The sequence below is a fragment of the Nannospalax galili genome, unplaced genomic scaffold (genome assembly GCF_000622305.1).
Source record: "Nannospalax galili isolate Female #2095 unplaced genomic scaffold, S.galili_v1.0 scaffold179, whole genome shotgun sequence".
Lineage (NCBI taxonomy): Eukaryota > Metazoa > Chordata > Mammalia > Rodentia > Spalacidae > Nannospalax > Nannospalax galili.
Window position 1 is genome coordinate 285,075 of NW_008342627.1, and position 11,643 is coordinate 296,717.

At 44.6% G+C, this 11,643-nt stretch overlaps 1 protein-coding gene across 3 annotated transcripts in view; it reads left to right on the plus strand.

The window, feature by feature from the left end:
* Ccdc39 (coiled-coil domain containing 39) overlaps positions 1-11,643 on the plus strand; it is a 43,089-nt gene that overhangs the window by 19,009 nt on the left and 12,437 nt on the right. For 2 of the 3 annotated variants that reach the window (XM_008838641.2, XM_008838640.2), the window contains exons 9-14: positions 671-803; positions 3,138-3,332; positions 4,195-4,359; positions 6,388-6,525; positions 7,842-8,050; positions 10,848-10,968. In XM_008838641.2, the coding sequence (XP_008836863.1) occupies positions 671-803; positions 3,138-3,332; positions 4,195-4,359; positions 6,388-6,525; positions 7,842-8,050; positions 10,848-10,968 (961 nt within the window). The remainder of the gene's footprint in view (positions 1-670; positions 804-3,137; positions 3,333-4,194; positions 4,360-6,387; positions 6,526-7,841; positions 8,051-10,847; positions 10,969-11,643) is intronic. The other variant, XM_029566198.1, reaches the window with a different exon arrangement.

An 11,643-nucleotide genomic window follows, 5' to 3' on the forward strand; every position in this document is an offset into this window, starting at 1 on the left:
ACCCCAGTCCCCTGAGCACCCCAGTCCCCTGAGCTCCCCCCAGTCCCCTGAGCACCCCAGTCCCCTGAGCTCCTCCCAGTCCCCTGAGCTCCACCCAGTCCCCTGAGCTCCCCCCAGCCCAGCTACTTCATTATGAAGCTCACATTTTCCTGTTTTTTTCATAACCTACTGGGTATATAATGGTATGTTCTAGTGTGCCTTAAATTGCTGTGTTGAAAACTCTGACCAAAACCAACTCGAGGGAAAAAAGAGTTTATTTGGCTTATAGCACAGTCCATCATGAAGGGAAGCCAAGGCAGGAACTCACGGCAGGAACCTGGAGCACAGGCCATGGAGGATGCTGCTTCCTGGCTGCTCCACTGGCCCGTGCTCAGCCTACTTTCTTATACAATACAGAACCACCTTCCCAGGGGTGGCATCACCCACAGTGAGCTAGGCCCTCTCACATCACTTAATAATCAAGAAAATGCCCCACAGACATGGCCACAGGCCAGTCCAATGGAGAAAATTCCCCAATCGAGGTTCCCGCTACCCAGGTGTGTCAGGTTGACACTAAAGCTGTCCGGCATGCAGTAACAAAAATGTTTGCAGCAAAAGAAGCAACTATTATTTTTTTTTTGCATCAAATATCTTTTTCAATGTGTTTTCTGTATTTCCTTGAAAACCCTAGATTACAAAAAATTAAACATCACAATGAGATTGTAGAAAAGCAGTTGAAGAAGGTCACAGAGAAGACCATGTCTGTGGAGGAGAAAGCCACCAACCTAGAAGACATGCTGAGGGAGGAGGAGAAGGGCACAAAGGTGAGGGGGAGGCCACAGCGGCGGCAGCAGTGGGCGAGGGAGTCTTGTGAGAGGCTCTGTGCGGACCTGAACCCTGCTGTCTGCACTGAGGGCAGCCTGCGCTGGCCTGCAGCTGATTCTCTCCAGTGCCCACATTGCCCACATCCCCACTGCCCACGCCTGTTAGTGTGCTGCGGCCCAGACTTTACGAAATGCCCTGGTTTCACAGCCAGTTTCCACAGCATTATCGTTCTGTGTGTGTGTTTGTGTGACCAGCCCTCCTGTCTCTGTCGTTCTGTGCGTGTGTGACCAGCCCCCCATCCTCCCACTCTGACATTCACTGTAGTTCATCGTCTATGAGCTTTTTAACCCTGTACACACTGGCTCCAGTTTTAGTAACTGGCCTGTGAAACACGGCATTTCCCTCATTACACCAGCACCCTCTTCCATGGAGCGTGTGCTGGTGACAGGGATGCCCGAGGAACTGGAGACGGTTGATCCGTCTCTTTCTTTTTAGTCTCCGAAGAGGTGTCAAGGTGGTGTGACATGGCAGCCCTGCTTCCTGCCCTTGGATCTGGGGACAGAGGAGGCACATGAAGAGGGTGCCATCTCTAAACACTTGACGAGGCTCATAGAAAACATGACTCTGCTCACATTTGGTGGCCCAGGTTCCCCACAGTGCTCTGAGGTTCCTGAGACCTGAGAGCAGTATCTGACTCCAAATTATGCACTTTGGTTTTATCTTCTCCTAAGAGCCTGTTTTGCTACAGTACCGGTTATTAGAACTCATGAAAAGAAAAAAAAAAAAAAATACTTAAGAAAAAGATTTGTATGTGTGTGCCCAGTGCCAGAGGGGCTCTGCATCTCCTGGAGCTGGAGTTACAGATGGTTGTGAAGTGCTTGGTGTGGGTGCTGGAACTGAACTCATATCCTCTGAAAGGGCATGGGATGCTCTTAACCACTGAGCTCTCTCTCCAGCCCCATCATGAAGAAATTTTAAAGACTGAAATTCCTGTGAAATAGATCTTTTGATGGGCGAGAATAATGAAACTTGTAACATTTTTAGAAGAAATGAGCTGAACTCACTTCAGCAGTGGTTATCTGCACAGGACCCAGCATTAACAGCATTCCATCATGCATCAGCGTCGGGCCCAGGAGACCCCCCCATCCCAGAAAGACTGTCAGCACACACTTGCTGTGGGTGGGGTGGGGTCACTCTCTTCAGTGGTGTAGCCACAGATAAGTTACCCATGTCCCAGTGGATAACGTCCCACCCACGCTCAGGCAAGTGGCTCTAATCGTACTCAGGGCCACACACAAGTAATGACAGCAGGAGAGGATGCGGTGGGCCTGTTGCCTCGCGGGGGGCGGGGCGTGTGAGGAAGAGGAGGGATGGGCTGAAACCGACTAAAATTCATTATATAAACATGAAATTATCAATTAAAAAGTGAAACACATAAATGTTGAAGACAGAACTAGGTAAGCATTCCCCCAGCTGTGAGGTGGGCATGACGGAAGCCCAGGCCTACTATGGAGGGTAAGGTGCACAGGTCATCTCACGTCAGCTGTCAGAAGATCTGACTGTTTAGGAAAACAGAAATTAGGTGAGTTGGAAAATTTAAATATTGGCCCAGATATACAGGTTGATATTTTAAGGGCTGTGTTCACTGTCTTTGTTTGGAAAAAAGCTCAACCCTGCTGTTCTTGGTGATGGGTGTGTCACCACCCAGACCTGACCTTTAGACTCTGCTGAGGGACTTTGAGAAGGTTTTGAACCCAGTGGAAGTGTCTGTTGTGTGAGAAATAACACACTGAGTATCAGTTATCTCTAGCCCTGAGGATTTGTATGCGCCAGTCAGTTGTAGGCCCCTTTTGTTTCCTACTGAGGTTCATTGGCTGCCCAAGGGAGATGTGCCTATGTGTGACAATTATTTTTGTATTTAAAAATAATTCTCAGATTAGCACTTGACCATGGCCCAAAGAAGCTAGTGATTTCTTCAGTTGTGCCCTCAGGATTCCATGTAGTGAACTCTGAGCTCACAGGGAACCTGTCTCCCGTGGTTTTATTTCCTGAGGACATTGATGGAGTGGCCTCGTTCTGAGGCCAGGACAGTGTGGGATGAAATCAGAATGTCAAAGTGCATGACACAGGAACAGGAAATACCAGCCTGATTTAAAGCTAGGAGAGAAGGGATTTGGGGCACTGTGAAACTGTGGGATGGCTTTTATTCTCAAGGCCGAATGCTGATGGGGGGGTCTCAGCTTTGTTTCTCACCCCTAAAGTAAAATGTTCATGTAAATGCAGATTTTAAGCTCTCATAACTAATGACTCTCGTTCTTACACTTTCTTATCAGGAGGTGGAAGTTCAGTTGAACATAATGAAAGATGTGCTGTTTAAAAAAGTTCAGGAGTTGCAGAAAGAGACATTGAGAGAGAAAGCTCTTGTGTCAGAGATCGAAGGAACCCATTCCTCTCTGAAACGTCTCAACCGTCAGCTACACAAACTGGATTTTGAAACTTTGAAGCAGCAAGAACTTATGTACAGTCAGGTAGACACTCCCCTGTGACCGTCTGCACAGTGAATTGTTAACACTTGTGGTCAAGAAACCCCAGAACCCTGAGGAAAGGAGGAATCTCAGGGATCCATGGACCAACAGGCAGGAGAGGAAGGCCAGGTCAGCACAGGGCAAAGTAAACAGGCTAAACAGACACTGGTGAGGGGTGGGGCCATGCTGTAAGGAAAACTGAGGCAGCCGCTGTGAAATGGAGGGCTTAAACCCTTGGACTTCTGCAGACACACGTGCTGCCCACTCCTACCTCCCAGGCCAACAGAGTGAAAGGATTTTATGTTTGCTTGTCTGCTTATGTGGGCACACATGTACACACACACACACACACACACACGCACACGCATTCACTCACATGCACATGCTCACTCACACATTCTCTCTCAATCTCTCTCTGTCTCTCTCTCTCCCTCACTCCCCCCATGTTCATGTTCATTTAATTTTCTCCTCTGCATCTTCATTTCTTCACCTGAACAATTTTTAGTTTCTCAATATCAAATATACTAAAATGTAATCTTAGAAGTGATTCCTGACACATCGATCACATTCGAGCCTTCCGTGTATGTTGGTGACAGGCTTTCTGTGTCCTCTGAAAACTGTCCCCAGACGCCCTTGTTTGTGCAGGGCCCCTGGACCTCCAAGCTCCCCGGTGCAGTGTGGTTTTCTGACTGTCCGCATTGCCGTCCTGACTGCCGAGCAGTTTGTTGTTGCCCCTCAGACTGGGAAGGACAAAGTGGCTTTAGTAATGGTGACCAACAGCCAAAGTCAAGGAAGCAAGGCTGTCTTCACTCACAGCCTTTCAGTTGCATGTCCCCGCCTGACTATTTTCACAAACCGTTCACAGGATTTTTATATTCAGCAAGTGGAGCGCAGAATGTCGTGGTTAAAAGGAGAGATTAACTCAGAGGAGAAACAAGCCCTGGAAGCAAAACTTGTTGAACTTAAGAAGACACTGGAAGAGAGGAAATCCACATATTCTATTTTGGAAGCACAGATCAAGAAGCTTCATGTAACTTGGCTGAGATTTTTTTTCTTAAATACTATTTTTATTTTACGTATATGAATGTATTGTCTGCATGTATGTAACTGCACCCATGTCATGCAGTGCCCACAGAGGTCAGTAGAGGGTGTCAGATCCCCTGGAACTGGAATTACAGATGGTTGTTAGTTACCGTGTGGGTACTGGGGACTAAGCGACGGTGCTCTGGAAGAGCAGCCAGTGCTCTTACCTGCTGAACCGTCTCTCCATCCCCGTGAGATCTTTCAGTGTCCTACTGAGCCTTTCCTTTTCATCCAACACCTTCCTAAACCTATTCTGGTCAGAGTGATTCCCGAGCTCCCCACAGACAGCAAGTGCTCCTGTTTCTATGCTGTCAGAATGTGCTGTTCCCACCACTTGAGCGTTTCCCGAGCTAACTGCCGTCACAGGCTTCTCCTGTTTTATCTTACTTAATCTTCATGAACGTCTTGTGTGAAGATATTATTTATTGCAAATTAAATCACTTGTTCAGGGTTACACAGTCAGTGCACGGAGAGGTAGGGTTTGATCTCTCATCCATTTGTCTTCGGGACCCTCTTGAAGAGCACACTGTTCAGTGAGTAACTTTAGCTCTGGCTTTTATCTCCTCATTGCTGACAAGAGAAGCCTTGCTCATTGGTGGTTCTCACCCCGCTAAGTTCTCAGTTATAATATCTGAAATGCCTCCAGTTAGTAACACGAGAACGTTCTTAATCTTTTTGTTGAGTTTACTGCAATGTAAACCTACATTAAAGTTTCAGTGGGGAGGAAGGGCCTCACAGAGCCCTGTGGACCTCAGCCAGTGAGCGCTGGGCAGGGTAGAAAGGTGGTGCTGAGCGGCCTCTGGTGGTCAGTAGAATCGCCCTGAGTTCCCCGAGGGCACAGAATTTAATTTCAGTATGACAAAATTTTGATTGGAGTAGTTTGTAGACTGATGAAGTCGTTTTTAACTGTTACCTTGATTTACTAGAAAAGAGCACCAGATTTGGGTTAGATGGACTTTCGAATCTCAAGTTTATACCGCTGCTGCTGTTTAACTTTCCCAAGCACTAGTTACCCCTAGGGAACGTTCTGTATTTCAGGGCATTTGGGAACTAGAGCAGCATCCGCTGAGTGGATACTGCACAGAGGTGCCGCTTGGACCATTTGGGGTGTTAGGATGTGGGGACGCGTGTTCACAGAACACCTAGGGCAGGAGGTCGCATGTTCATGGAGCATGGGGACAGGAGGTTGCGTGTTCACGGAGCATGAGGACAGGAGGTCATGTTCACAGCAGGGGGACATGAGGGCATGTGTTCACAGAGCACAGGGACAGGAGGTCGCGTGTTCATGGAGCACAGGGCTTTGTAGCTGGGGCCCTGTCAGTGAGCTGTGTGTTCTAGAGTTCTGCCTTTCCATCTTTTCTTGGGTTCAGGGGCTGGACCTCAGTTCATCCAGCTTGTATCCTCTGGCACCAAGTGGTCTCACCTTTGGAGCCAACTCGCTGACCCTGAAATAGCATGAACTTTTAATTCTTTTGTTCTAGATATAATTTTATGAAATAATCTCCTATGACTACATTCCTAATTTCACAACAACCCAGGGAGGAGGGCTGTCCCCGTTTCCATTTCAGAGATGAGAGGTCTGAGAAGAATCGGCTGCCCACTAGAGCAGGACGGCTAATGGGGGCTGAAGGCACCTGGCCCCAGAGCTGTCCTGTTAGCCAGAACCCTGAGCTCTCCAGACCTGCAGTGATTTGAAGGCTCCCTTCTGCGTGGTGAGCACTTGGGAACTCAGGTTGAACTGAAACCACGTGTGATGTTTCTCAGAATTAGCCATCTTGGACTAAACCCGAAACATGAGTAAATGATAAAAATGGAAATGTTTCTGTGTGAACACTGGAGTTCTAGACAGCATGACGAGAGTTTGAAATACCTGGTTTTTATGCTGCCGAGTCAGGAATTTAGCACAAGACACATTTACTGTCATATCAAGTCATGTTGTCATTAGAACATGCTCGTGCCCTGTCCCCTCTTACAGAACGATCTCTACTTCATTAAGAAGTCCAACAGTAAGAACAGTGAAGAGAAACAGTCTCTCATGAGCAAAATGAACGAACTGAGCCTTTTCATTGACAGATCAGAGAAGGAACTTAGCAAAGCAAGAGGTGTTAAGCAGGTGCGATGAAACTATGGATTCGTGGTTAAGTCATATGCTTTCATGGTAATTACAGAACAGTTTAAAACACGGGAAATGGTTATGAAGAAAATCAGTCTTTATAATCACTGTATTTATGATAAAGTGTTAAGGTACATTTCCTATTTTCTAAGAAAATTGTCCTTAAAGGTTGTATTTAGAAATAGTTGATATACATGTTTCCTGAAATATAAACTGTTCTTTAAAAAGTATTCTTTTTAAAAGCTTTTATTATTTTCACTTTATGTATGAGTGTATTGCCTGCATGTGTGTAAGTGCACCTGTGTCGCGCAATGGTTGTGGAGGTCAGAAGAGGGTGTTGAATTCCCTAGAACTGGAGTTACACATGATTGTCAGCCGGTGTGGGTGCTGGGAACCAAACCCAGGTCCTCTGCAAGAACAGCCAGTGTTCTTAACTGCTGAGCCGTCTCTCCAGCCCAAGATATTTTCTTTAAACTATGTTTGTTCAAATAACAATATCTGAAAATTATATCACATTCCATATTTTTTTCTTTTTTGAAAAGCTAGTTTGTATTCTTAGCCCTTTTTTCCCATCGAAGAGTTTATATTTTGTTTTATAAAATATTTTGATATGTAAAAGCACCTCATAAGTATTCTCAATATTTTCCAATTTGCCTTTGAATTGTCATTATTTTTTATATAGACCATCTTTTAACATGAAATCTGTTTTTTACTTCATAATTTTTATGCTTAGAAGCTTGTGCTAAGAATTTCTGACAAGCCTTTGCTCTTTCTAGTGGTTGTGCTGATTTTAATCTCTTGGAGTAGGTTTTTCCATTCATCCAGGATATTTTCTCTGCCTGTGAGATGTGGGGATCCCCTCTTTTCCCCACTCAGAAGCAGCTTCTAAAGTAGCAGTCTCCTGCCCTGGAATGCCTGTCTGTGTTCTCATCAGAAGTTAGCGTGTTACAAGTATTCCGGTGCTCTATGCATGACAGAGCTTGTTAAAACTAAAAATTCATCTATACGTTACTTTGTGATATGTATTTTAGGGCAAAAAAATGTTTGTCTGTAGAACTTTATATGTTTCCTAGATGTTAAATTTCAAGTTTAAGGAAGTTTAGTGAAGGTTTAAAGTTGAATTATTTAAAAGTGATTTGGAGTAGCTATAACTTCCCCCTTCTTTTTCAAGAAAAAATAGAATCATGTCTGAAGTAAGTGGCTAATTTTAAAAAGGTGCATTTTCAGTTTAACTTTTATAGCAATAGAAAAGAAAAATAACATGGGTTTTGTATAGAAATAATTATTTAAATCTGAAAATTTTGCTATTTTGATAGGATTTGATGATTGAGGACAATATTTTAAAGCTTGAAGTTAAACGCATTCGAGAAATGCTTTACAGTAAAGCAGAAGAGGTTCTTTCCCTGGAGAAAAGAAAACAGCAGTTGTGCACAGCCATGGAGGAGCGGACTGAGGAGATCAAGGTGCACAGAGCAATGCTTGCCACACAGATGCGACACGTTGAGCAGGAGAGGCAGAACGTAAGGTAACTGCCCAGGGTTCTCAGACACCGCCACCGTGTTTGAAAAGCATGTGGAGAGCTGCCTGCTCCTCTTCTAAACCTGACACCCATCTTTTGAAAGTGTACGATGAAGGGTGTATGAAGGCTTTCCTGCGACTAATTCTCTATCCTGTAGGTGTGTTACATTAAGACCAATCATCTGCTTGAAATCGATTTTAAAATTATTTTTTTATGTATGTGTGTTTGTGTGTTTGCAGGTGCACGTGTGCGTGCCCATGTGTGGAGCCAGGCAACATTCTCATGTCATCCTTAGGATGCTCCCCGCTTCCTTTGATACAAGGTCTCTCATTGGCCTGTAGCTGAGCTCACCGATAAACGAGGCTGGCTGGCCAGTGAGCTGCAGGGATCCTCCTGTCTCCACCTCCCAGAGCTGGGATTAGAGGCTCATGTGCTGCACTTGACCTCTTCATGTGGGTTCTGGGCTCAGACTGACTTTTGTGAATGATTTCTAAAAAAGGGTCTAGTAGTATGTGTTTTCATATATATATGGAATATAGATGTACTTATTGAAACAGTTTTCTTATAGAAGCTTTGTTACCATTAATGTTATCTCCTCTTAAAGTACGTAATTTTGGGCTGGTTAATGGAATACTGAAATGTTGTATGGCTAATTTCTGTCTATCCTCACTAAAGTTGTAATTCTACCAGTTCATCTTCAGACTCTAATTTTCTAGGCATTTCACTCATACCATTTTTTAATAGTTCTGTTTGTTTCTTTCCAATCTTTAAACTTTTCTTTTTCTTCCTTTATAATACTTGCTAGGCCTCCAGTTCAGCTCTGAGAAGTGGTGGCTACAGATTCCCTTGTTTTATGCTGGATTCCAGAGGGAAAGCTGGAGCTGCCCATCGTCTGTCTTCTCATCTCCGCCTTTTTGTGCTTCCTGAAGGTCCCTCTCTTCCATTTCCTTACCTTCTGACTAACTTCCTCTGGCTCTCCACCTCTCCAGATGAGTAATGGAACCTTCGTCGTCAGCGCCATCCTGGTGGTAAAGGAGGACTTATTTGCAAGGCCCCGCTCTCTCTGTCCTTTTCTTCTAGCAGCCCAGCTGCTTTTATAGTATTTTTGGAGATAGCGTCTCACAGATTAGAGGATACTAATCAGAATACTTTGGAAGTTCTCTTGTAGCCTGTGTGTGTCTTCACGAGCTATTTTAATTTGTCCTGTTGGTTTCTCGTAACTGTCTGTCCTGGTTTTCCACTCATAGTTACCAATAAACGCCTAATTAATGTTGGTAGTTACTGATCAAATTAGCTGGTAAGGATTCTCTTTGCAGTGAGGTAGTTCTCTTTCTTCAGCAGGTCTCCCCTAAGTTGAAGTGCTTTTAGGTGTTGGGCTAGTTTGCCCCTTAAGGAGCATAGGAAATTATCAACTATTTTTAGGACTTCTATAGTTACAGAAGGTTACATATCTATTTCAAATGTTGAAAGTCTTATTTCATTCCTAGTGGAATAATGTTTCTTTTTACACTTTAACTATTTTGGAAACCTTTACTTCAGGTTCTTTTTTATTCTTTGTCTAGTTCCAACACAGCTGTTTGGATTGCTGGTAATATTTCAGTTCCCATTAGAACAGAAACCACTCAGGTCAACATCTCTGTGTACCTTGAGGGACTGAAAATAGTGGTCCAGATACTTTATGACTGTTTAAAAGTTGACTACTCAGTGATTCTGTCAGAGGTCACTGTTGCTAATTTTATGTCTTTTTCTTGAGTTTGGATCTTCTTTTGCTGAGCAGAGCTCTCTGGAGGGCTACTGTTCCATGGTGTTTTCGTTGCTTGAACTGTTTTCTGTTCCCACGACTCGCTGGGATTTCAGGCCACCATACTTGGCTTCTTTCCTGCTTTAGAAATGTGGAAGGATATACTTCTGTTCAGGGTGCCATTGTGAGCTGACGAGAAAGTCATTTATGACGACAAAAATCAGTCAGTACCTCCTGGTGACATAATACACCTAAAAATAAGAAAAACAGGAACTTCTGCCACTAAGTGTACTCATCATCAGTTTTCTCTAGGAGTTGGAAAATGGTAGGTTGAAGATTTCTTTTCAGCGTGACTGGGGCTCACCTTCAGGAGCCTGTAGCAGGCGCTGCGCCATTCTCCATGCTGCCGTGCACGTTAGCACTGCTAGTGTTTGATGTTCCACCTTTTGAGACTAGCTCAGAAAACAAGCTTGACCTGAAACAAAGGGAGAAAGTAACGAGCATTTAAGAATTTGAGTGCAGGTGTTAGGAGAACCTTCGCCATGAGTTTATCTTGCACGCCTGTAAGGAGAGACACTAATTCCACGTTCCACTGTTGAAACAGCAGAACGTCCCCAGGAGCCATTTCCCTCTGGAGCAAAGGTCAGGCACGTTTACTTAGTTCTTACTGGAGAATATTGGGGTTGTCGAACTGTGAGGTTCTGCACCTGTGACACAGACCTGCCGTGACACAGACCTGCTGTGACATAGACCTAGTGTGTAGCATCTACCTGAGCCCCTTCTGGCCCTCATGAGATGTGGGGGGCAAGGGGGAAACCATGTGGGCAGGCAGCGTTTATCTCCCGCTGTGCCATGAATGACAACGTCCTTCGTCTGTCCTAAGAGTCTCAAGTCTTCCAGCGTCCAGGAATCCCTGACAAGCTAGCTTGCTGTTACTCAAGCAGGGTAAACTCTGAGACTTTGACATGCAGTTATAAAACATGAGCTCACTTTTAAACTGTGTGTGCACAGTAATAACACAAATCCAAAGATCTTCAATAAAAACAATGTTTTCTCCATTAGTGCTGAACTCCACGAGCGGCTGAGCAAGATCGATAAGCTGAAGAACAGATACGAGATCCTCACTGTGGTCATGCTGCCTCCTGAGGGAGAGGAGCGGACACAGGCCTACTACATCATAAAGGTAGTGAGCAGACCGACGTTCATGATGCTGTGAAGTAGCACAGTACTTATAAGTACTTACTTTTCTTTGTAAACTCATTCATAGTTATTGTTATCCACGTTTTTTTTTTTTTTTTCTCTGTGGCAAATCTCTGAGAAAACCAGATAAAAGGAAGAAAGATACATTTTTGCGCAGTTTCCAGTCAGCTGGCTGCACTGCTTCTGGGCCTGTGGTGAGGCAGAGCATAGTGAAAGGGTGCAGAGAGCAGCCCCCCAACCAGGCCGCATCTCAGGTTTTCACACCCTGCTAAAAGAGTGCTACCATCTGGGGACCAAAGTTCAATACTAGAGACTGTTGAGAATACTTCATTTTCAAACTAACCTGTGGCCCCCAAACACTTCTTTCTGCCCATCTCTTACTGAAAATGCATTTAGTGTATTTCAAGAGTTCCCAAAGTCTTAACATTCTAGCATTGCTCAAAGTCCAAGTTCAAAGTCTTTTCTGAGACTTTAGGCAGCTTAAACTCTTTTTTTTTTAAAAAAAATTATCCTCCTTGGCCAGGTGTGGTGGCACACGCCTTTAATCCTAGCAGGCAGGTGGATCTCTGTGAGTTCAAGGCCAGCCTGGTCTACATAGTGAGTTCCAGGACAGCTGGGGCTACAGGGAGACCCTGTCTCAAAAAGACCAAAAAAATAA